The following is a 27,956-nucleotide window of genomic DNA, read 5'->3' as shown; positions in this document are numbered from 1 at the left end:
AGGCAAGATAATTTAGGTGTTCTGTTTTCAACTTGTTGGCTAACTACTATGATCATGCTACACTTAGCAAGCTAGATCTAACAGCACTAGCATTAAAACACACATCTGGGTGAAGCCAAGTGGGGTATATTATAAAACACATTTTATATGCTGGTGTTTTGCTTCTAGTAGCAAGGCACAAGGAATCAGAGGTTTTTGCATTAGTTATTAAAAAAACACACAAATTGTGTTTAACGAGCACCCATGCTAACTGCATTTTATTTTTAATTTAATCATTTATTTTCAGTCTTATATTTGTGTAAATAATTTTCATTTTTAAATTGACCTCAACAAAAAACATCAAATATTAAAATCAGTTAATGAGCAGTCCAGAAATTATGGTGGCTTGGAAAAATATCCTGAGACGAAAGGAGGAAGAAACATTGAAAAAAAAAAACAGGAATCCGTCCTCATATGGGTGCAAACATTTTCTTCGATAACTGGTAAGAAAGTACAGTGGTTTCGTTTTAACAAGGTCTATTTTGTTGAGGCTTTCGACCGTTCGTGGCAACTTCAGTCCTTAGCCATTATAGCAAATGCGACCATATCAGTTGCAGACCAAAGCCATCTTCATGGTTATTTTTTCCAGATGTTCCTACAAAGAGTGTCAGTGACTTTCACAACAATGACAGCACATTTCAGTGCTAAAGCAGAGAGAGTGATAGAGACACTCGGGGGTACATTCAGAGGGCAGAAAATTCTCCACTTGTCACATGTCACAACAGCGAGAACAGACATTAGCACTAGCAATTTATCACCAGCTGAGCTTATGGAAACGCTGTACTGCTCGCAGCCATTCTGCAGTTCTCTCTTCTGTAACTCGTCAAACCCTGCTGCTTTTTCCTCCCAGCGCCCAGCAGTGTCTTTACTGAGACAATTTTACAGCTTTCTGTTGTAGTTAAGCATACTAACTGGGACAGGAACACTGATCCTAATTCAGCATATGAGCTCATTCTCACTGGAGGCTCGCAGTGTATACGATGCACAGTGCAATCGGGTTAGGAAGTACAGACATGAAAAGAGCCTGGAGGAAAAAGTTGGGGAAAGTTTTTGCGTTACACTCCCGGGTTCATTGCCACAGTTAATAGCGTATCAGCGTAAAAAAAGAAAAAAAAAATGTTTCACAATTGTATGAGAGAACTGGAGATGACCTTGGGTGAAACAGAGCATCCATTGGCCACATGTACTAGGAGATAAGGCTGTACTGCTGATGCTCACCTTTTCTTTAAACAATGGCCACGAGCAGCGATGGCATGAGTCACAGATGCACAGGCCATTTACATCACGGAGAGGGAAGAGGAGAATGAATCTGCAATGATTTTTCACAGAGCGGCTCCGCATACAGACCCCAAAGGTTTTCGCTGGATGACTTTGTTCAGTTTCTTGTCAGGATGCCGGCTCTTATCTTAGACTCCCTGCTGTGGTTTTGTGCCTTTGACAGCTTCTATCAGAACATGCCCTAATGTTTATGTTCCTTGTCATTTTTGGTTATCGTTTTTGTGTGCTATGTTTCTTGCAATCTGCAAATGAGTGATTCTTCTTGAACTTCTCTGTTAAGATACTCTGGAGGCCAATGGCTGAAATCACTAAGTGCAAAGTCCTCTTTGTTGGCATACAAAAAGATATAGATATAGAACAAAGTGCTGACACTGGTGGCTCTTTTTACAAATGATAAATAATTGTATCCTTACAAAATGAGTTTACATTTCGAAAAGATTGAAATGATGTCTTTTAAGGTCATAATATAGAGCACTTTCATAATGTGTTCTCTGGATTATCTCCAGACTAAACACAAGCAAATCTAATTTGTTTTATATTCAAGGAATATATTTTATGTTGCCTAATAGTGATTAAAGCAAGTTTGGTTTAGCTGTAGGGTTTAACGTGATTCACAGTTTAAATCCAGTATTAAATGCAATGACAATGCTGTGTATTCAATGTGCTTGGATAATATTGTGTAACTGAAGTCGAGCCAGAGTTAAAGCATTCTCCTATTTATCGCACTAGGCTGATTCTTTAATCCTGACATAAAGATGACATGTTGATAGCCAGCTTCACAAGTAACTGTACCTTTACCTAGATGCTCAATGAGGTAAGCATATGTAAATCCTGGTATTGATCCAGTTCGTAATTTGTCATTATGTTCCGATAAGATAAAAACCCAACACAGCTTTCTCAATGGCCAAAAAATTAAACAATAAAAATTATTTAATTAGGTCTAATAAAAAAGTTTATATCAAAGCTTGACTTTAATCTAACAATGGCCTCCTATGCACTGAGAGCAAAACAATGATGGTGGTATAAGGGTCAATGGTACAGGTATCTGTTTTGACACAAGTGGTTGGTTCTAGAGTGTTGATCTTACTGATATTCTCAAAGGGCATGTAAGCCATGTGGATGAAAACACACTTATTCAGACTCCTGACATTTACACAATACTTCCATCCACCATGGATCACAATCTTCTCACAGCAGGATTCAGGATTTAGTAGAGATGAAGAAACACCAAGGCTTGTTTGGATCTTTGTGTTTTATCCCCTTTTGCTTTGCCAAGACATAACAAACTGTAGCTTTGTTTCAACTGGTGCTTTTCAAAAAAGCATTCTTTCCTATTCAACTATTTGTTTAGAGAACTTGAGATGTTGCGTTCTGGTCTTGTGATAAACATGAATATATTTTTTAGGTAATGTAAACGACTATGCCTTCTAGCTCACAAAGTAATTACACAGCAATCTGTTGACATGGAATCACACCAAATGCCTTTGCAGACTTCTGCACAATGATCTGAGAAAAGCTTCAGTGTAAATTGTGAGCATTTTATGAGCTAATTCTGAATAAAGTCTAGTAAGATTAGTCCACTTTTCTTCTGAACTCTATAAAGTAATCTGAGAGGTGCGATTTCTTGGGTTGAACTCAGAAAGGGTTGAAAATCTGTCTGTATACCAAGAAGTATGGTATGAGGTAATGCAGTGCTCTCTTTAACCTTTAACTGTTCAAATGAGATAAAACTATGCGAAATTCTACATGCTAAGCTAAAGAGTCTTGGAATAAACAATATATCATTATGAGGGTGGATACAGCTTGATTAGCAAAATTATAACAGAATCTACTCTGATTTATCTCTTACTATTATATAACTTATTTGTTGAATCACATATTGAACAAATAAGTGCTTGCAAAAAAAAGCCAGTGCTTCAAAAAAAAAAACTAAAAAGATACAGGGAATGAAAGGTGAGAGGAAAGAAAGGAAAAATGGAAGATAAATAAGTAAATGTGAGAACTGGGAAAAGCTGAGGTAAGGAAAAAGCATAGGGAAAAAAAAACAATCTGAGCTAATAGCTGATAGAAAAGAGGAAAGAAAGTTAAAGAGAAACGAGAGGAGGAAATGAGGAATTTGTAGTTGAGTGAGATATATGGGTCTATATTGTACGCCTGTTTTGTGTTGTTGGAATCACAAAAGGTTATTGGCAAATGGCATATTTTTTGTTATTGCAAAAAGAAATTGTTAAAAAAAAAAGTAAACCTAAATCTCAGCATGGGACCATGAAAAAAAATGACTTCCTTGCCTTTAACAGTCACATGATCCAATGTCATCCACATCCAATGACAACCCGTTTAATCAGTCATATTCTTGATCACCAGAAAGCTTTAAATACAAACCAAATGGTAGATTGTGTCTATGCTGTTCTGGTTTTGACTCTAGTTTGTTTTGAATGTTGTTTGTATCATTTGTCTGTTGAATACCCAAACTATTTGGACCTTTGGGATTTATCTGCTAATAAACAATAAAATCCTCTTGAGCCTGAAACCAAATATAAAATACTGAACAAAACGGTGCTGACAGGACACGCTTTCTTTATTAATCATAATTCCAGTATAAGCGTTTCCTAGTTACCTCTCTTACCTCAATCACAAATTAAGGTGACTCCTTTCCTCTGCAGTAATCCTCTTAGTGCCTGACGGGCCATGACGGATATCTCTAGCATGTCTGAAGTATTTTATAGGCAAAGCATTACTTTTTTTTTTTTATCCACATGACCAGGACCTTTAAATGTCACTGTTTTCTGAAAGTTTTTTGCCTAATAGATGGGATTTAACCTTGTGGACCTCTCACTGAGTGGACATTATGTATCAACAAGCTATAGCGATTACAGTTGTTCATGCAGAAAGTACACTGATTTTGAACAATGAGTAAGCCCTCCTTATTAATATTCATGAAGCGTGTGCATGCCTTGATTACATAGTGAGTGCCTCTCACTGTGTAGGTTTCCGAATTTTAATCAGCATTAATGTCAGATTAAGTGTAGTTTTGAGATGGCTTCTCTGTGTGCATGTTAAACCCGATGTCAGTAAACAGAAGAAAATTACTGAATGGTATGATTTTGCGGTGTGAAATTCTATGTGGCAGGCAAGCAACGTGCTGCTAAACTACTTTCTCCTCTTTAAAGTCCAAACTAGTTTGGGATTTGGCCAACAGTGGACAGGCTTTGCAATGTGACTAACTAGATTACTGCTGCACTTTTGGAAAGAGGAAGGAAGTGGCTCTGAAAATGGTGGCAGTGCGGCAGAGGAGAAACTGTTTGGTTCACTGAGCTTTAGTTGATAATAGCACCACAAGGGAATCTACTCTGAGTGCTCTAAATGCTTTATTTTTTCTCTTTTGCAGAATACAAAAAACAATGGACAAATCAGTAGCCCAGGCACTCAGGACTAGCAGGTGAGCAAAGTTTCTGTCTGGGTTCTGAGTTTTTTTTTTTTAATGCAAGCTACTGCACCCTACTTGTGAAACAAAAAAGCATGAAGGTACTATCTGGGTGATGGAATATAACCTCTAGTCACCTCTAAGCAACCATCATCCTGATGCCATCCTTAAGCTTAAGGTTACAGGCATGCAATGCATGTTATAATATCTATCTGCATTTATACATTTCCTGTATTTATAACAATATACTGTATGCAGTAATCTCAAACTCAAAAACATGTGTTTTAGTTCCTACTTAGTCAAATCTGGCAAACCTAGTGACAGAAAATTCAACATTCCAAACACAAAATTCAACAAACCTGAAACACAATAACAATTCCGATAATTTTACACAAGACTCAGTTACCCATTTGTAAATGGAAATAGTCCACTACATACATTTTGTACCACATATTTAATTCTGTCGTATTTTGCAGTGTGCCCATTCGTGTACAAGAGCATCTCATGGTCCAGTGTACAAAAGCAGCATTGTTTGTAGGACCAGTGTATGGATGTTGAGTTGAATACATGGCACACATCCAACTATAGGCCCTATTCATGCAGTTTCAAGCAGAAACAACAGTCACACAAATACATAACAGAAATATCAATCCCTGTTCATCCCTGGGAAATGACATCAGTTGCTCAGTGAGCAGACAACAGCATGAATTTATTGCTACTATATTTGAGATTTCAACTGACCACAATGGAGTAGCTGATTTTCAAATACATTCAAGCATCCTGTTAGCTCTAAAACATAAAGCTCTACCCAACTTCCCCATGTAAATCTAATAGGGCTAATGGGACTATAGAGACCTTCCTGGCTTTTAAATCTTAAATCCTTGGAAACACCTAGGGAGATGCATCATCAAATTCTCTTTACAGCTCCAATTAAATCATCACTGCAACAGCTTCAGGCAGTGATAAGTGGGATCAGTATGATCATGTGGTCTGTTTCCAGATCATCTGGCAAGAGATCAATTATAACAGAGGTATGCTTCACGAAACGTCTAAGCTATTATTAATGCTTATATAATTTTACCTGGTTTCAATACCTGCCAAGCTGGGCAAGTTATTAATAGTGACAGCTTATTTAGCTGTCAAACCCATGTAGGAGTTATACATACAAATATCCAACATATAGATTTAGCTAAGTACTCAGAATGTTTGTTTCAGTCTAAGCTTGAGATTTGCGAACAAGTTAGATAAAAGGGACACATTTACAGAAGATAATGACCTGGAATTCCAAGGACCTGATCTCTAAAGAGCTTTGTATTGACTGGATGCTCGAGCAAGTGAGTCACTGTCATGCGATGTAGCCTGAGGTGAAGCTGTCTCCAAGTTCATCATTGTCCACCCAAAACAGTCTAAGTGAAGGAAGGAATAGAGACAGACAGTGAGAGAAGCTGTCTTTTTTTTTTTTTTTTTTTTTTTTTTTTTAAGTAAAGTGCTGTAGAAAAGAGATTATCCATACGGACAAATATAGCACTGCATCTGCTGGATTAACAAAAGCCATTATGTTCAAAATGTCTCACAGTGCTGCCATGCTTATTCAGTGAGGAGTCCAACCTTCATGCAAATGAATCCTTTTCTGTACTGTTTTGCCAGTACATTTCCAATACACAGTATTATTTAGTTTGTTGGTATAATTACTGTTTTTATTAAACAAAGGATGATTTTGCAGAAACGGATGTTTTCATCAACGTATTTCTCAAGATCAGATTGTTAAAGCTTGAGTAAAAAAATGCATGGAACACTTGCAAGGGTAGACTAAGACATTGTGAGTGATTATGCATAACTCTGATATAGTTCCAACAACATAATGAAGGGTGCAAAGCTGTCTCTGGGCTGCGCCAGGCATTGATTATGTTTACAGAACCATGTCCCTGAGAACATGAATCTAAACTGTCTCACTTATTGTTTGTTGACGTCGTCCAGAAAGAATGGGTCAGGTCTACATCTGGCAAAACACATCAACACATAGCCAGTCCCAGCTTATTATTCGAATGGTGTTATTCAATCTTAAAAATAATTTGACACCACAGGACTGTTAAATTCTTGATCCTAATCGATCAGAAGGTGTTGGTTCATTTTGTCTAACAATCATTTCCTCTAACATTTTAAAGACTAGTTTCTATTCATTTACACAAGGAATTTGGGTTCAGGTGTTAGTGACTCTCAAAGTACAGACATAAATAAAACTATACATTTAGCTTGGACTATACAAGACAAAACAGACAAGACAAGACAAAAACAGACAAGACAAGACAATAAATATATATAAACACTTCAAATAAACTGATTAAAACACTATGATTATTTATGTGAACGATTATTGGCCATTTTTGGAAGACATCTTCGGGATATTCTTCAGGAGGACTTAAAGAATCTGAGCGCTTTACTTGATTAAACCTGGTAACATGATTACATAACGAGAAAGAATAAAGAGGAGTTGTGAGGGCGTGACAGTTGATAGCTGCGAGAGTGTAAATGATAACACTAACAAACTTTCTTTGCAAACGTTTTACTAAATTAAATGTAACTATAACCAAGGAAGAAGTATGACATGCCATAACGTAAATGTGATCAATGGAAAAACTGCTGTGGTATACGAGGAATTAAACACTGGATGTGCTAATCACATTACAAAATAATCAACACTGTGGTGGTAACAGATCATACCACTATGTTGGTGATTATCTTTCTACAACAGCAACATCCTGCCATGTTTTATTACTTAATTATTCAGTGACGATTATTCAGTGACTATGAATCATTCAGCAACCAGAGTGAAACTAATTAGAATGTGGGAACAGTTTCACTATATACTGTTTGCACAACATATTTCATTCTAATACAGATAGTCATATTTTGTCTATAAGTACAGGTACAATGAAATGCAGTTAGCACCAAACTAGTAGTGCTAATAGCACTTCAATTTAAATGAAATGGATAGCGTTATGGTAAAGATAAACAGAATGATGCATGCCTGTACACCTAATTGCATTTAAGTTCAATTAAATAAATAAAAATATGGTGTAGTAAGATACATTTGAGTGAGATTTTAGTTGGGGTCAAAAGAACAGTTTTAACCTGCTAAGGAAAAAATCCTTGAGCCTGAATTTACTATATTATTCATTGTAACCTGTTCTCTCTAAAAGCCCAATTAAAGATTTGCCATCAAAGGTATATTTGGAGGAAAGCCTACCATCAGATAAATAATTAGCCTGGATTTAGGAGTGCATCTTAAGTCCTATACATTGATTTTATGTAATTGGCTGCTGATCTTAGAGCGGTTTAATTTTAAGGCAGGGCAGGCAGCTCAAGCAGTGCACTTACTCTTCACGGAAAAAAATAGTGGATGAGTCATTAGAACGATTGTCATTAAGCTGCCCCTACTCAAGAGCTTAATGAAGCCACGGGCCACAGTTGAGCTATTCAGCTAATCCACAAGAGTCTCTGAGGATGTGACAGCCAATGGCGACAAAGTCCATGTCCTCACTGCTATGAGAATGAAGGTGATCAAATCTGGCACACAATTAACACCCTCCCCTTGGTGCTCTGCACATCTCCTGAAAGCCTATAAGAAATACATTTGCTCCTGTGAAATCCCTTATTTACAAATCACCATTTACAGAAGCTCTCTCGATTACTACCGACTTCACAAGGTGCATGGATATGCCTTAACACCACTCCACATCAGTTCTTATGAGGTACTTGAGGCTATGTTCATTTTTTAAAGAACATTACATTAGGCTACATTACTCTTAAGGTGATCATTACTCTTAAGTAATGTAACAGCAGGCCTGAATTGCTGACCTTGACAAACTAGGATAGCAATGTAAAAAAAAAAAAATAAAAAAAAAAAGCTTGCCTTGCACAGTGTCCTTGCTTTATTTTTTTTCGATCATGCTTCCCAACACAGGTCTTCATGGTGACTTTCTGGCTTAAATCAATCTGAAGGTACACTAGAGCGCAACAGAGTTCAGAGTTGGTGAGTCAGCACACACTCAAGAGGAGACTGAAGGAAAAAAAAAAACGAGCCTGTACTTAAGCCCTGAGGCATGCAGAAAAAACATGCCCTCATAATATCTCTAAGAAATACTGAAGGATACTAGAAGCATAAGATACATACTAGTGGTAATGTTACTTGAATTGTATAGAAACCTAAAAAAAAAAAAAAAAAATTAAAAAATCTTGCCATTAATTGTCCATTTGAACGCACGTTTTCACTAATGGTTAAAAATGCATACATTTTATATATTGTAAGTAACTGCTTTAATCTGTTCATGTTTGTACATTCTTGCAAACACTGTGCATAAACTAAAAAGAATTCACCCTGGATGAAGCACCAGTTTAATGGGGAGCACCATACTCGTTCTTGGACAGTAAGAGGAAAATGTAGACCTTATGTGACACGGAGAACATGCAAAACTCCATGCAAACAAAAATTCAAGCTAAGGATCAAACACAGGACACTAAATATATATAGGGTTACACAGTAATGTAAAGATTAAAGTACAACCTCTATGAATTATATGGTCATATGTCTCAGGACATAAAAACTATGTTTCTTAGGTCTTAGAGCCTCAAATAAAAAACACATGACATTAAACCATGTTATTAAATACATATGATCTATAAGAAGTGTGACCATCTCTATAAAAGCCCAAGTTTTAGCACTTTGCTAGTCCGGAGCATTCAGAGGTGTGTTAACACCAAAGAGGACCTTGTAATTAAACACAATATAAATGTAAGTTCCATGAAGATATGGGTTATATGGGTTAGAGTAGAAGATAGCTCGATTGATCTTTGACCTCAACCCCAGGACGTTAGAAATTTAGCAACAGTGAGTCAGGACCCAAGAAATTAGTTTTGATCTTTAGACAAGAATCCAAGAAAATCAGAGCTTCAGAATTCATCAGCTCATCTCTACAAACTGAAAGGTATAAGTGGGTAAAAAGGTGGAGAAAGGAAGGAGATAATAAAAGAAGCATGGCCTAATGCTGCATCTGTCTGGAATTGCTATCACCTCTAATGTTCACTGGGGGTGAGACATTGTATCAAACATAAATCTGAATCAGTCTATAGATATAACCACGCATGAAATGAACTATACATTGTAGAAATGTTTAGATCTTAAATAAACCTTTACTAAAAATGTGTTTGAAGAAACAGAACAGAAGTCACCTTCAGCGTAGAGTTTTCGATTGAGATATATAAATGTATCCTCATTCAATAATCATAGAAAAGAACAAACAATCCAAAGCAACATGATTTAATCAAATATTTCTCTCAAGGTTAGTCCTGATGTCATCACGGGTCGAAAAGAGGCACTATTTTTCATGGTGTACACAGCTGAGCCTTGGTGATGAGTCTCCAGGGTCACGAGCCACTAAAAGTGAAAAGGATTCAGGCTAAACTGAAATACCCCATATGTGTGTGTGTAATGAGGCTTATTGATTTAGGGCTATTAGTCATGTCTGGCTGTACATTTTTTTCCTCTTCCTCTAAATTAGGCATGATTTGAGATGTTTTGACTTCACTTAGGGGTGAAAAGAATTCATCAGAGTTCATTTATTCAAACAAAATCAATTGAAATTTTATACGTATAAAAAAAAAAAAAAAAGATTTAAAATAACTAAAATATGAATTGCAACATGCAGTATGCTTAAACTGGTATTTCCAAAAAACATTCACACAAACAATGGTTCAATATATTTTTCATTCATATTCAAACTAATCTCACCATAGAAAAGTCAAATGAAATGTGCGTTAATGTAGATAGCAAATGTGTACAGTACGAGTAAAGCACGAATACTCAAATATAATCGTTCAGTAGTGAAGCACTTGCACTACATTGACCTTGGATTTCTGTATCAATCGACAATTTGCAGCTTGAGAGAAGGATTTGTCCTCAACTACAGTTGTGGCTATTATCTTTTTTTTCCAGCTGTGTGCTATTCGTAATACACTTCATACGTATTACGAATAGCACACAGCTGGAAAAAAAAGATAATACCAGAAGCTGAAAATGGCCAAGCATTCAGCAACTGATGTTTGAGAATTGAATTGAATGATTAGTATCCGTGCACTCAGCAACTTTGGTACTTTATTGTCTTTATAAAAATAGTTCTTTTTGCCATGATTGCTTCATGGCTGCGTAATGAAGAAAACCTATTTTATAGACAATATTTCAAATCATTTTCTTTCCGCAAAAATATCTAACAGCTTGATAACTATTGCAAATGAGGAATAGGAATGATAGTGTTACATCACAGCTCTGTTGAATACTTTGATTCTGAATGGCCAGAAGGTCTTGATGCATTTTTAATTCAATGTTAATTAAACAGCAGCTCTGACACCAGTTCCATCTACAAGGATTTTTTTTTTTTTACAGTTTTTTATAGCATTTTGCAGGCACCCATATTCAGAGTGACTTGCAATGATCGCATTTAAAGAGCAGTTGGAGGTTAAGGGCTTTGTTTAAAGGCCCAGCAATGGAAGCTTGGTGGTGCTTGGATTTGATGTCATCACCTTCTGATCCAACACCTTAATCAATTCTGTAGTAACACCTCATCACCAGGTACTTGTGTGATGCAGCACTCTAGTTGGACAGTCTCAGCTTTTCGTAAAGTTCAGGGGTCAATCAATATCTTTACATTTTCTTTATGGTTTTCTGAAATCATGACAAGCAGTGGGTTTATTTTTTTCCAGAGTACTGAGAAAGCTCTTTGCCACTGTTATAATAACTGACACCAGAACATATTTTGCAGATGTTCTACCATTTTAAACATAATGACGTGCGATATTTAATTAATAAACAGTCTCAGATTTGTCAGATTGTTTTTTGGTGTGAATAGAGATACAACCCTTCTTATTACTTTGATTATATTTTCCTATAACAGCACACCCTGTCATGCTTTATTCTTTACATATTACTCTGCAGAATATATCCACACGCATTAAAACATTTACTTAGTTTCTCTGCATTTGTATTCGAGGTGTTTTTGTACCTCAAAGACGTTTGTGCTACTGTATAACTAGACTTCCAGCGTAATGACAGAAGGCTCAAGTGTTCATTTACAAAAGGAAACTCCATACACTGGCAATCAATACAGCATGTTCACTAATGGCTCAAGGCTCTCCACGTAAACCCAGTTAGAAACACTGGCATTTGTCGATTTCAGCCTGTGTGCTAATGCATTTCATCAACTCTTTTCTCTCCTTTCTTCATTTTGTTGCAGAGAAAAACAATTCAAAGAGCTTGAAGGCAGGAAATCTTAAAATTTCCTCCTGATTGTCATGACTCAGCTTTCAGAAAGGTTGAGGATATCACACAGAAGACATAACATGGCAATCTTGCATTAGATTCTTGGAAATATCACACTAAATCATTTTTTTCAGCACCTTCCCTCATTCCTTCTATCCTGCAGCTGCAATGATGTTAGGCCCAGGTGTCTTCGCAGACCACTTTCTATTTTCATTGCTTACTAATGCAAAAGGCTTGTGGAAACGGCTTGTCTAAGGGAAATGAAATCAAGTCGAGGCGGGTAGCTTAAGCTGAAATGTGGCACAATACAAATGAAGAGTTTTAGAAAAGATGAATTTGCATTTCTCTACTGAAATGTTCGATTCATTGTGATACTGCTGATATAATACCAAGATCTGCTTTAGTGTTGAGTAAATTGCTTTATCGTACCTTAACAGTAGCTGATTACAGCAGTGACAGTTAATTACTCTCAACATGCTATTTCCTCTGAGTATCACAATCTGGGGTAAAGAGACTAAATTACAGCCTGGAATGTTGTCATTACAGATGGGCGTACTCAATTACAATGCTGAGTAATCAGCTAGTAATAGGGCACAAAGACAGCAGCAATGCAAGTGTCTGTGCCTTTTCTTAATAGAACATACAAGTGCACTCTAAAGTTCATATACTGATATCTAATGTCTTCTATACCACAAAGTAGATTTGATTTTCCTTCTAATTTTTATAGCAACGGTACTTGTTGTAGAGATAGTGGGCAAATTAGTTTCATGGTATGTACTCGTTCTATCATTTCTATAGTAACATCAATTGAAATGAATCCTAATTAAAGTAAATGAAAAACGTGTTGTTATTAAAGTCTTATAGGTTTATATAAGACTTTAGGTCTTACATAAGTCTCTCTCTCTCTTCTTTATATTAAATGTCTTTATATAAAAAGTCTTTATATTAAGTCTTTATATGGTAAGGGTTTATTGTACAGAGGTGTTTAACATTTATAGAAGGAGTCTCCAATGTTAGTGCTTGTAAAAGTATGTAAATTTTTAAGTCTTCATTTCAAATGATTTGACTCTTTTTTTTTGTTACCAGAAAAATTAAGAAATGACTATTAAACATAATAAGCAATTACAACAGGAACTAACTTCTCTCATAAACTGTAACCATAAGCTGATAATGTAAACTAAATGTACAAAAATTTGTGACATTTGACTATAGGATTTATATGTGCTTTTTAAGCATTGCATTCCACATTACGTCCCTATTTGCTGCTAAAAACCTCCACTCTTCTGAGATGTTTTACTAGATATAGGAGTGTGATTTTTGAGGTTTGGGCTCATTCATCCACAAGGGTGTTAGAAAAGTCAGATTCTGATGTAAGGTGAGGAGAACTGGTGTTCTGTCAGTGTTCCAATATATTCTAAACATGATCAATAGGGTTAAGGTCTATTGGCCACTCAAGATCTTCTACTCCAGCTAGATCCTGGCTTTGTGCACAGCGGCATTGTCATTCTGAAACAGGTTTGGGTCTCCTACATCAACTTAAGGAAAAACTGTAATGTTACCGCATCCAAAGACATCTTACACAAATGTGGCACTCCAACTTTTTGGTAATAGTTTGAGGAAGAAGGACAAATGGCTGGAAAAGTCAGGTGTCCCAATATGTTTTGTCCATGTAGTGTATGTAATTATTTATTACATACAAAATGTAATTGTTGGCCAACTGCTGTGATAGAAAGCGAATAAAACTCATGAAGTGCTGTAAAAGGAAGATTACCATACATATTTAATCAATAAGTATTAGTCTGATCATATGTCTGTTGGTTTCTAAGTGTATTTAATGTGGACTTTAGTATTCTACAGGAAGGTTTCACTTTTTATTTATTTTTTAAAGGAGACTGTTTAAAAACCAAGTTTTAAAGAACAATGTTTCTGTGACAACGTTTCCTAAGACCATCTGTCTCTGATAGGTATAACATTGATTGACCAATTGCATGTAAAAAGCTCAGTGAAATGAAAATGAGTAAAGAAACATAGATAAAGAAAATTATTTTTGGCATATGGGTAACACTGCTGGGTAACAATATGAAAGCTCCAGGGTTTCCACTTCCATCCTGAGATCAGGCAACCGTGTAGAGAGTTGTCCCCCAGGTTCTTCAGTTACTTTGAAATTCCTAAAATTGTGCTGGAGGTAGATTGGCAATTCTAACTAGCTTGCTCCTAGGTATGGATAAGTGTACCATTAGGTGTTTATAATGCAGTGCAATAATCTTGAATCCAATCCAGCATAGACATAGGCAGGTACACACCCTAGAGTACTTTGAGGAAATACAAAGAGGCAGTGCGAAAATCTGCAAAATTATTTACAAACAATAATCAGAGCACACAATTTAAAAAAACAGTTGGGAGTTGATATTTCTATTATCTGCTGTGCATTAGTATTGCCCTGATCGGCCCATTCCTCTAACCCCCATGTCAGTTATAGCTATGAGACCTAGGTCCTGCTCATATCTGTTCATCTTTTTAGTATCTGAAAGGCATTACATAGCTAAAATAAACTGATACGTTCTCTTTTAGTGTATTAATTAAATTTGGCACCTCATTGACGAGTGATAAATAGATTTTGTTTAACCAGAAATAAATAAACCCTGTTTATTACCCACCCTGGGGCAAACACTTTGCTGTAGAACCCTGGTAGGCAGACACTAGAAGTAGGCTTTAGAGAGAAGCTTATTAAATTTCTTTTACTTAATCCACACTGATATTGACATACTGAATAATCAGCATTAACAAACTAAAACACACACAGCACACCAAATATTAATATTATCAAATGTAATTATTAACCACCCACAGGTATAAACATTTACTGATCACATGCTAGTTCTCTGCTACACCTTCCCCCATCCAGAGCCAGTGAGTGTCTGGTCAGTTTTAGATCCTTTTCTACATTTTATGAGGCATGAGGCCATTTGACATGAGACTGGAGGTTTACAAGCATTTAAGAAGGGGAACTGATCCATGGTGCTCTGAAAGACTATAGTCTGGATTCTAGTTATAGTAAACTGTGGTTCAGTCCACATCAAGTGTGGAAGGTATACACTGTCAACGCTGCATGATTAGTTCTAAGATGATTAGTTACTTATTAGTTGCGTATTACTTCCTGTTACAAGTTTCATGATTACAGGGAATGTTATGTTATGATCAGCAGAGAAATGTCATACTGATTTATAAAACCTGTCTAAGGATTGGAAGACTGCAATTAGTGTTTGCATTGAGAACATTTTCAACAAAATTATTGTTGGCAGAAATCCCTGCATTCAAAAACTAGACTACTTGAGTGTTGGTAAACTTGCATGCATAAAAACAATTAGACAGTCAATCTTGTTTTTGGGGTATGGTGTAAATAGCAATGAATTCTAAAATAATGTAGTTAAGGGAGGTGGTAGCTCAGTGGGTAAGGCGCTGGGTTACTGATCAGCAGGTCTGGGATTCAAGGTCCTTCACCCTCTGTGCTCCAGCGACGCTGTAACATGGCTGACCCTGCGTACTCACCCAAGCTTTTTGTACATTGCTGGGATATGCGAAGAAAGAATTTTACTGTTGGATCAGTAAAGTATTCTAAATAAAGAAAAATAAAGAAAATATAATGGCCTTTAATAGTTGTTTCTGGTGAGTACTGCAAAATGGGATTTTAGCCATTAGAATTGTAAATTTATCCAAATGCTCAAATCTATAAATCGTAATTGACCAGAATTCAAGTTGACAACTGACATTGTGATGTTCTTGCAAGCAAGAGGGTGAATTGTGTGGTATTGAACTTCCAGGGGAATAATTAGCGTAGACTGACAGCTTTAAACATTGTCCATTGTCACCATCATATTATTGACAGTTTGCTTTGAGAACTTCCTTTGATTAAAAAAAAAATAAAATCCCTAGGAAGGAGTATTTAGGCCTGTTTTTTTGTAGAACAAGAAAAAAAGAAGGGAGAAAAAAAATCCCCAGTATTAATTGGGTTCCAATGAATTTACACTAGCTCTGTGCAAACAAAAGATATAGGCATGTGCATGCATAGAGATTCTAACCTTTTGTATTTACATTTGGCTGTAATAGAGGAAGCAGTTTTATTTGAGACTGTATCAGCACCAAACCTGCTTCTAGTAGTTTGAGAGACAACTACAAATGAGTTTTGTGTACATGTCACAGTCTTTGAAGTTTGCCTGATGTCACATGAGAGCAGAAATGTATTGTGGGAATAGTTCAAATAAGTCATAGGGCAATTTCACGCTCTTCATGAGAGTCGAGTTGGAGCCGGTCATCCAAATAAGAACAAGAACAACTCGGAAGTGACCAGACTCTGTGCAGGACAATGCCGCATATTCTGGATGAGGGTTTTGTGCAACTTTTTTAAAAATGATTACATATTCTGTAATCCCAGACTGTCAGTCATGAGTTCTCAGGTTCTTTCTCCTAGACTTTTTGAACCTCTCACCCTCTGGGTCACTGATTTTGCACTCAGCAGTGCAAATAAAGTGGTTGCTTTTGTTTATTTGGTCTTTATTTTTTCATTCAGATTCTGCTATTACATGACAGCTCATCCATCATGCAGTATCATCTGCTTGGATGAAGAACGGCATGTCAGCATCGCTGGTAATAAGGACATTAAACATCTCAGCTTAATGCTAGCTTTACTCCGGAACTGACCTTCTACTCTGAGGGTCAAAGTACGCATCTCAATTCTCAAACTTAGAGTTCTAGAAGAAAACACATTTTTGATGATTGAACAATATGATCACTTTCTCAGACTTCAATGGTTTTGTTATAAGAACCAGGGGTTACAAGTGCAAAAAGGATACTTATTCTTATTGTTATTTGTGCTAGTAGTAAAGTTCTCAGATCTCAAATCTCAGATTTGTATAAAATGCTAATGTAGACTCTGTAAACTTTTACATTAGCTACTATTTTTAACTGAAACAAAGAAGACAAAGAAGAAAAAATGCGCAAACCAAAATACTACCCATATCTATCTCAATACCCATCCATAACTGAACTTCTGATTACCAGACAAACATGTTAACAGCAAAATTGTGTTAAATGTACAATATGTGCTGAACCTAATTCTCACCCACTGAATCAGTAAATCCTTGCGATCATGATTCAGTCATCTGTCATTTCGTAGAACAGTGTTTGAACTAGAAAAGCTTTTCGACACATCTGAGATCAAATCCTCTCCCGTTCAATGAATCAGTGTATGAGTCATGACTGTGATTCATTCCTCTTACATACAGTGGATTGGAGGAATCAGTGAGTTCACAGAGTTCTGTTCGATCTTATTCAGACCGAACAGAAGATTTCCAGTGTTTCCCTGCTTGCAGTAGTAGTTTGTGTTAGGCTAAGTGTGAAAATAGTTCTTATTTTAAGCAAAGGCATACACACATAAAACACCTAGGCGTACACACACAAAAAAAATACTTAGTAATAAATACTTGACTGTATTTTCTGCATTGGATCTCTGAATGAAGAAAACTAAAATAACTCAAGTCACTGAAAACACTTTTTAATGCTTGATATAATTTTTTGACTGAACATGCATAAAAAGGTTTACCGATAAGCTGTCTGTTTTCTCGCAACTGCAATAAAAACGGAGCATAATCCAATATCGCATCTGTTTGCTCAAATTCAAGGAGATCGGTTGTTGAAGCGATTTGGGTTCAGAGGCAAAATCTACAGTCTATGGTCAGAATAATTGTATAACAGTATGAAAGAAATTAGCAAAAAAATTTATTATGAATCAAATAAATACTACCTTAAACCTAAATGACCTACTATTAATTTCACTTATCCAGCTGATATCAGGCTAAGAGGTCCCTGTGGCTCTTCTCTGCTTATTAATTTCAGGCAGATGGAAAAAATTTCCAAAATTAAAAGGTTGTAGATGGAACTGAAAATCTCTGGTGTTTGCTATACACATTACATCAGTCAGTATATTAGGGCCAGACACAATAGGTAGCTTTTAAATGACCAATTATTGAAAAACAACTTTTCAAGTTTTAACTAGTATAGTTGCTTTATTGATATCTGCAATATTCACCAGCATGAACTTGTATGCTTTTACTATGGTTAATACTTTGTGCAGTAGTTCTTGTATGTGCCCATCGGATAATCAAAGTCCATAGGTAGGTTAAAAAGAAAATGGATGTAAAATGTTAGTAAGAGTAGGCTATTGCTCATTGACAAAGCTTAACTGCTGACAGGGAAAATCTCTCTTCATTCTCCATTTTCTATCCTCCAGTTGTTCTTGGAATTGAAGGCAAGTTCTTGTGTTCAAAGGCCTTCTTTTGTGCCTCAAGGAAAATCTATCACCCTGGGAAGGAACTACACAAAGACAAAATTATTGATCTAAATAAAGAAATTTAGCAAATTGGCTTCTGCCACTTTGACGCCCGACTTTGAATACTGGAATTTTCTGTACAATTTCTGCATAAATACTGACTTTTAGACTTAAATCATAAAATCCATATATGTTGTAATGGAAATGTGGAACGTTATGACAAAAACAAATAAATAAATAATTCTCAAGATACAATCAAAATAGAGTTTGAAAATTATCTAAAAGGTTTGATGATTTCCAGACAACTTCTATAATTTCCAAACTAATCTGTGCTGCTTAGATTTAATTTAACATCATATTATTACATTTTAATGACGGATGTTCAATCAGTATTTTAGTTGTATGAATAAATGCCTGAGAATTTCTGTTCTTGGAGTTGGTTACATACATGTATAAAAACGAATTATTCATCAACTTCTGTTGATTCATATTTTAAAGTTTTAATTGTATTTGATGTTTTTATTTATGTTTAATTGAATTAAATTGATTTAGTTGGATTTGATTAGCAGTTGGGTAAGATGGCCTTTTTTTTTATTTTAAAGTGGGTGAAATAAATAGTGCACATCCATAAAACTGGGTTGGAAAAAATAGGGCAGACCAGTGGTTTGACATTACCACAATTCTGGATCAGTGTGGATTTAAAATACTAATTCAGAATTTAATAACCCCTTTCACACTGGCACTGGAGAGTTCAATTCTGACCATGAATGTAGAAACTGAGTTGCACTTGGCTGTTCTGTCTTGATACAGGTTTGACCTAAGGAGAGATCTTTATATACAGTATATATATATATATATATATATATATATATATATATATATATATATATATATATATTAGGGATGCAGCGAATATTCGGCCACCGAAAATTTTCAGCCGAAAATGGCCCAAAAGTGCATTTTCTGTTTTCGGCCGAAAGACTTTGATCACCGAAAAAACACGGCCGAAACAGTTTGTTGTGATGACGCAAACAGAAACCGCTGCCTGCACGTGCTTGTCTAAAACAACATGTCTGCGGTGTGGACGTGTTTCAGTATATCTGAGAAAGACCCACGGATAGCGATTTGCAAAACATGTAATGCCGAAATTTCAAGATAGTGTGCGTCTGCAAAAACTTTCTCCACGTCGGGTTTAATTTATCACCTGAAATCCAAACATCCCGATCGCTATGCTGAATATGAGAGGAACGCGGCACAGAAAAGCAAAACCCCTCCGAGCATGCGCACTCCGTCTGTGGTGGACGGTTTTGAAAAGACAGGAAGTTTCCCAGTGATAGTGTTGTATTGTATCTTTAAGCAGTTTCACTTGTTCTAAATGCACTTTGTTTTTATGCAAGAACAGATTTAATTTTACAACCTTTCAGCAGGCCAGAGGGCCTGTACATTATTATTTAATGTACACATGAGTGCATTTAAGTTAAACATTTAGGTTTGAATTTTAATTTATTTTATCCTGTGCATTGTTGCAATGTGCTATAAATAAATATTTTCATAATTTGTAATTGATTTATTTTTTTTAAACAAAAATTTTAATGCCTTGATTTTAGTAAGGTTAGTACACAGTCATAGCCATAAATGCAATGGTAATAATAATTGGCATAATTTCTTTCGGTGTTTCGGTTTTCGGCCTTGCTTTTTCATTTCGGTGCATCACTAATCACTAATATATATATCATTATTCTCTAATAGGGATGAGTGGCTGTACAAGTGCTGAGGTGACCAAAATCTATACTGTATAGAACAGCCCTGAGCGTGATACACTCATTCAATCAGTCTCTGCGAATGAGATAAGAAAATCATGCCAATTCGCCAACTGCGATGTCCTTCCCATGCTGCACAGTGTTGTTAGCACTAAGGCTACCAGACTGCATTGTTAGACTTGCGGATGAGCGTCTTGATTCAGCTTAGGGAAAAGGATACAAATCATAAACAAAGACATATAAAAATGACCTCCCTACAAGTCATGAACTCTTTTTTATTTTTATTTAAAGAAGTATGTTAATGTAAGATTTTGCTAACATTCCAGTGCTGTATTTAACAATGCTAGTCTGTTTTCTTTGCTAAATTAAGGCGAGAATAGCATTGATTCCACTGGAAGCGAGTTAAATCCGAGCTAATGGTAAATATTGGTTATTTATGTGATAATTCACTTCTAAAAAATACACTAGCAGACTGCTTAAACTTAGTCATACATATTACCAACAAATTTACTCAGATTAAAAAGATTTTTAAGGCAAACTAATGTAGCTGCATTAAAACAAAAATAATCAACTAACATTTTTAATACCTGAGAAAATGTTTGTCTGGATAGCTTGATTTTTAAATAAGTAATTTTTTGGCAAGAGTAAATTCTTGGCACCCTACAACTTTTTTTTATGAATGTATAGTTCACTATAGTGGATAGTGCACATTCTTATCCCATCAATAAACCAGCTTTAAGAGATTCAAAGGAAGTGCTGCTAGAGGCTCTGATGTTAAAGGAGTGTTTTCTGTCCTATCACTGCATAGAGGCTGATTTTCTTTGCTCACTAGAGTGTAACTGTCTGACAGTTTTAGGCTATGTGTTATCCTACACTGTCCACCTTTTTCAGTTAGTCCTAACTGAAAGTCCTAAGGTTGGTCCCAACTACCTGCTTAGTCTACCAGAGTATACCAGTAGGCTGGCTGCTTTAAACATAACGCACAATTTACCATTGTTCAATAATATATTTTTTTAAAAGATGACTGTGAAGCAGTAGTGAGATATTTTATTTAAAGATGGTCCTGGGTCCTGTTCATTGTATGTGGACTATTAAAATTGTTATATTGCATTGACGATGAATTCATGTTCAATTTTTTCCCATTCTAAGCTTGAATCTGAAAACTTTAATTAGGTGACATTTTTATACACTCTACAGACAAAGATTTGTGGACACCTGAAAGTAAAAGTCATGTGCGATTTTTATGTGGCAAACATCCCATGACACATTTAGTCACCCTTTGCTCTTATAATAACCTCTACTCTTCTGGATAGATATTCCACTATATGCTCAAGTGTGCCTGTGGAGATTTGTGCTCATTCAGCCACAATGATGTTAGTAAAGTCAGGTGTTGATGCAGGGTGAAGAGGCCTGGGGTGAAGTCAGTGTTCCAATTCATCCAAAAGGTGTTTACTAGTATTGAGGTCAGAGCTCTATAGCAGGCCACTCAAGATCTTCTACTCCAACCTATTTGAACCATATGATCAAGGAGCTGGCTTTGTGCACAGGAGAACTGTCATGCTGGAACAGGTTTGGATCTTCTAGTTCAAGTAAAGGGAAAGACATCCTATACAATTGTGAGTCCAACTTGGAGGTGGTAACAGTTTGGGGAGAAATCACATGGATTGGGGAGTCAGGTGTTCCAATACTTCTGTCCATATAGTGTATTTTATGCAGGTTTACTTACTATAAATATATATTAATATGTACATTTGATTAGTTTATGATCTTTCCTAAAATAAAAGTCAGGTCCAATTGATTTTATAAGCAGAGCAAGCAGGCAAGGTAGGTGGTCTTCACAACTCTTTGCTTCGGAAAGTGTTACTATATGTGGTCCATTTGAGGTAAACAAGTTCACTTGTGCAGTTAATGGATCTAAGTAACCTGATCACTGTTATATAGTGTACACCCCTCACATTTCAGCAGTTATTTTAGTATATCTTCCCAAGGGACAATACTATTTAAATGAAAATGTAATAAACTTGCGAGTAGTCAATGTGCAGCTAGCATAGCAGTATAGATTTACTGTCCTCTAGAAATAAGTCAACATACAGCCATCATTGTCAAAATAGCTGGCACCAAAAGTGAGTACACCCTAAATGAACGTCAAAACTGTGTCAATATTTTGTCTGAGCACCATAGTTACCTAACACTGCCATAGACCTAGTTGGCATGAAATTCACCAAAGCTGCACAGGTTGTTGCTGAGATCCTCTTCCACTCCTCCATAATGACATCACAGAATTACTGGATGTTAGACACATGGCGCTTCTCCACCTTCCAGTTGAAGATGCCCCACAGGTGCTCAATAGGGTTCAGGTCTGGAGACATACTTGGCCACACCTTCACCTTCAGCAAGGCAGTTATCATCTTTGAGGTGTGTTTTAGGGTTGTTATTTTGTTAAAGAACTGCTGTTTGGCCCAGTTTCTAAAGGGGGGGGCGTCATATTCTGCTTTTGGAATGTCACAGCAAATGCTGAAACCCACTTTTCCCTCAATGAACCACAGTTCCCCAGTACCAGTAGCACTTATACAGCTGTTTACAGGTTTTCTTGTGAGTCTGCTTCAGAAGAGGCTTTCTTCTTGAACGACAACCATGCAAACCAACTTGTTGCAGTGTGCGGCGTATGGTCTGAGCACTGACAAGCAGACCTTCTGCTTCTACAACCTCTTGTAGAACCTCCTCGAATCCTCGCCGTTTTCTCCCCGTTCCTCTATTCTATGATTTTGCAGAATCTTCTGTGTTTACCTGTCCAGGGCGCTCCAGAGTTTAGTGGGGTGGTGTGTCAGTAATAATGGTCTGTAGGAAACACAGTGCTCCGTGTGCAGTTAAATGGACTAAACAAAGCATTGAGGCATATTATTTGTATTGTATTATTTGTATTCGAATCACCCGAGTTACTCAAGGAATTTTTTCAGATCTACAATTATGGGTATGTTTTTAAAAGCAACTTCTGCAACTGACGCACAGCACAAGGACTCAACTTCTTTGATCGACCCTTGCAAGGCCTGTTCAGGTCAGTGGAAAACGTCTTGAAAATCCCCTGTATGACACTGGTCACTGTACTGTAACTCCGTTTTAGGGCGTTACTGATCTTCCTATAGCCTCGGCATCTTTGTGAAGAGCAATTCTAATTGTAGATCCTCAGAGAGTGTTTGCCATGAGGTGCCATGTTGAACATCCAGTGTTCAGTATGAGAGAATTGTACTCAAAGCACCAACTTTTTACTGCTCTAATACAAGACACACAAATATGAATGGTCCTGTCAGCAGACAAATTTAACATGATGAATAGGACATGTGGCTTTGCGTGGTTAAGTGACGTACAGCTGTTATTAGTTAGGGTGTACTCACTTTCGTTGCCAGCTATTTTGATAATAATGGCTGTATGTTGAGTTATTTTCAGAGGACAGTACATCTATTCTGCTATACAAGCTGCACATTGACTACTCTAAAATATATCCAATTTTCATTTCTATAGATAGATAGATAGATAGATAGATAGATAGATAGATAGATAGATAGATTTCAGCATGTTTTTTATATATATATATATATATATATATATATATATATATATATATATATATATATATATATATATATATATATATACGTATGTACAGTATATACATATGAAGGCTATAGCAGTGCAGAGATGTGTGGATATTGTTGAGAAGTACTAGTAAATTCTTCTAAGGCTATAGTATTGAAAAAAATGTGCAGACAGGAACAACACGTAGAAGGTTGTAAGGTTATGGCATTAACAAATGTGCAAGCTGAATGGAAAAAAAAAAAAAAAAAATATATATATATATATATATATATATATATATATATATATATATATATATATATATTCTTTAAAGATGACATTGATCCTTTCTATCTAAAGCTGTTATTTAATTGTTATTAATTATGACACTAAAAAGAGGCTTTTGGTGCTGTTTTAATCTGCCAAAACTTTTAATAGCTGTATGGGTTCACTTTTAAAATTCTTTAGCTGAGGGGAAAAAAATTGGGTTAGTAAGGCGTATTTGGGACTTGAGACTGTGTGTCCTATTTAGAAGGCACAACAAATGGCTGTATCTTGGTTGGGTTGGATCTACTGGGAGCTCACTACCAGACTAATTTCAACTACACAATGGTTCTCTCAGCTCCTTCCCTAGTTTTTTTTTTTTTTTTAAGTTAACTATTGGATACTTTCTTGAGCAAGGCAGGGATGACATCATTTACTGAATAAACTGAGATTTAATGATTGGACATTCGTTTCAGTGTAAATACAAGCTTTGGCCCTCTTTCACTGAATACCAGAACATCCATTACAGAACAAAACAGTTTGTACAAGGTTTTGTATAAGGCTTTAAATATTTAGGATGTGTAATCAGCATGAGTAATTGTGTTAGATTTTACCAAATCATAAAAAAAAGCTATGAATGGTATAGTTTTATAGCTAGCCATAATCGTAAAAAGCGTTCATTACTTTTCCTCCAATGTTTCTCCTGAAAAATTCCAGGCTTTAGAGTTACATCTTACACTTGACTGTAAAATTACTGAATACTCACGCAAGGAGTGCCATTCATCTTGCCGGATAGTCTTGGTGATGTTGTAGGACAGATTCTTGGGTATCGTGGCTGAGGAGTAGTGGTACTTGATATAGGAGCATCGTGCAATGGAACCTATAACCAAAAGGAGGCAGTTATGAAACTATGAGTAAAGCCAGTGGTTGTAAACTTAAAAAAAAAAAAATTCAGTTACATCTCAATGTAAATCTTTTTTATGAATCATGCTGCTGATTAATGATGTGGATTAAATAAAACCAAATTTAGTAGTAATTCATATGATCACTGTTACTAGGACTATTCATATAGCAATACAGAAATATAGTAGACACCATAGTAGACACATTTAATTTACTGCTTAACATCTCATTTATGTAGCATTTAATTAGTGATTCTCCCTTTTTTGTTTAATCTTTTGTTTCTTCTTGGGAGAAAAACCAGGCAATTACATATTTGATATATCGTCATCATTATCATCATCATCAACAGCAGCAGCTACAAATTTCTTAGTGACTGTAAAGTCAGTCCTGCAACTGAGTGTAATCTGGAGAGATGGAGATTAAGATCTTGTTTCAAGATTAAAGTGAATTTACTTTAGAGCACCACCGTTGAAATGTCTGCTGCTTGATTAGAACTGCAACTGCATTTGCAGTTGTATACAAAGAAGGACAGCTTTTATACAATGACAGTATTTATACAACGGCTTATGTTCCCACAGTTAAGGCATTAAAAAGCCATTAAAACCCATTAAACACACCGTTTTGTATTTTTTAATACATATATAACATTATATATGCTTGTCTTACTAAGGGAGCAACACATGGGAGCAAGCCACTTGTCTTTACAAGGTCAGACTGTCAGATATTCCTATCCTTGACGGGACATTTGGTCTCTAAAAAAGCTAAACACACACTAAAGAGAACATAGCTGATGACAGACATAAATATAATCTACTAAAAGCTCGCTAATCCCAGAAGTCATTTGCATCTAAGATATCATTGCCTGGTAATTATAACACTGTGCTGAATGGACACAAGCACCTTTTTCCACCCTAAATAGCAAATTACAGTCCACGTATTTGGCCAGCATTTCATGCCTGTCTTCCAGAAAACAGTGCTTAAGAGCATGAGGAACAGTGCCAAAATGATTAATTAGTAATTAGCATGCTGGTTTGAAAATGGTTTGAAATGAAAATATCGCATAGCAACAAAAACTCTATTGCCATTTTTAAAATGATGGGTCTTTAGAGGGGGAAAAAAAAATCAAAACCAATAAAATGTTACCGTGCGTTATGAACAGGGGACACATTTATAATCGGTGCAGTTTGCCATTTTTCAAATTCAATTAACAATTATGCTAATAACTCGGTGGTTGCTAAAGATATGGCCTTCACTAATGGAAGCTGTGCAACATCTTATGTTCCATGTGGCGTGTAATACAGCTCTTTTCTCTTTAAAATATTATTCACCGCTTGTCCTTGTGGAGCAAATCTGATCCTGGACAGCGTGTAAACCATTTCTACTCCTAACTATATGTATTTCCTGAAGGCTGAGCTGAGCTAGAGGAAAACCAGTGAGATCTCAGTTATGTACAGTGAAGGTGGAAGAGTTCAAAGGCAGATCATCAGTACCACAGTGTTAATTCTGGACCGCCCGTTGAGTTTGTTTTGGACACTTACATGTGTTTATGTCCTAGTTTGTTCTAATGACTCATTAAAACCCAATTAGGCCAGATTAGATGTATCAGATATATGTTGTTCCTACTGATGCAGCAAGAAAGAAACAGACAAGAACGTTTATTAATTTTCTATAATAGCAGCTCTGACTATATTTAAATAACACGTTTAAAGTATATTAAAGGCTAATTTGGGATCTAAGCAACCAAGAGATTTCGACTTTTCATTCTACTTCTTCTTCTTCTTATTATTATTATTATTAATATTTATATTATCATAATTCTTTGTTGAAACACAGTGTGCAGAACAAACCATAAGTCCTACAATCATGAAACTTGGCTAGCAGGTAAATGGGTCTAATCTGCCTGATAGTGGCACTGTCATACACATGGAGTGCTATGTTCTATATCTCAGGAACAAACAAAATCAACAATGAATAACTCAAATTTTGGAGTGTGGTCATTCATATGGAATTTGCTTAAAACCTCAGGGCTTAGCTCTCAGGCCTCTCTCAATCCAGCTGACCCGAAATACAGTATTCTGCATCTATTCCATAAACTCTGGGAGGTCATTTTATGACAACCCATTATTTAAAAACATGGCTGCAACAGCTGACTAGATATTCAGCAGACATTGTACAGGATTAACATTGATCTATGAAACATGAATGGTAGTTTCTAGCATGGCCCCACTACTGTCTGATGCAATCTCAATGAAATTGGACACTATTCACATTTGTGCAAACAAAAAGAAGCATATCTTTTTGAAAATATGACTTATAGTGAACTTTATTTCAAGAAAGGTTGGGGCTCAAACTATTAACAATTGCCATTAGGACGATTGGTTTCTACTTATTTAAAGTTTGATCAATTAAATAATGTGCAAAACGTCATTTTGCAAACTAGTTTACAATTTGCCCATAGGAAATACAGTATGTTGTCAAACTGATCAGGAGAGTGGGAAGTATGTAACCAGAAATGGATAATAAAATATACAAATATAAAACACTTTGTGATGTGCTGTTATAGGAAAATAATCAGGGTTGTAGCAGAAACACCGGGTTGGGTATTTCCTCACTGGGAGCTGGTGATTTAAGATATTGACCTCTACATAAATTTGATAAGGAAGTAAATGGGTTTTGGCCTTTTATTTGTGCAGTGTTGAAGCATGTACACATAATACATATGTGCCTGAGGATGTTTCTATAAGAAATAGGACAAACCAAAATAAATACAGACATAAACACAGATGGTCTGCAAACTATTGATATTATTAGCAGCATTTAAAAGAAACAATAGGATATAAAAACTATATGGAGATTATAACACATCGTTAAAACAATGCTGCCAGAATAACGATGAACTGTAAAGTGTAAAGTGATACGAAAATATATTTTACTTGAAATACTCTGGCTATATAAACATCTGTTCTGACAGTCTAAATCCGCTTATTTTACATGAGGAATTAACACTAATACATTGCGCTCTTAATGCCAGTAATAAACATGCAGTAAGATTAGATGAAAAACACAAACAGAAAATGA

The 27,956-nt window shown here is 35.9% G+C and overlaps 1 protein-coding gene across 2 annotated transcripts in view; it reads right to left on the bottom strand.

Moving 5' to 3' along the window:
- The window catches only part of tmem178bb (transmembrane protein 178Bb), a 485,881-nt gene that overhangs the window by 410,709 nt on the left and 47,216 nt on the right, over positions 1–27,956 (bottom strand). For both annotated transcript variants that reach the window (XR_014531328.1, XM_083528159.1), the window contains exon 3: positions 24,742–24,855. Coding sequence is in view for 1 of the 2 variants with exons in the window: in XM_083528159.1 (XP_083384285.1) it covers positions 24,742–24,855 (114 nt within the window). In the remaining variant the exon portion in view is untranslated. The remainder of the gene's footprint in view (positions 1–24,741; positions 24,856–27,956) is intronic.

Source organism: Silurus aristotelis (genome assembly GCF_946808225.1).
Source record: "Silurus aristotelis genome assembly, chromosome: 24".
Taxonomy (NCBI): domain Eukaryota; kingdom Metazoa; phylum Chordata; class Actinopteri; order Siluriformes; family Siluridae; genus Silurus; species Silurus aristotelis.
The sequence above is the reverse complement of the archived record's forward strand: the minus strand, read 5'-3'. Positions and strand labels throughout refer to the sequence as shown.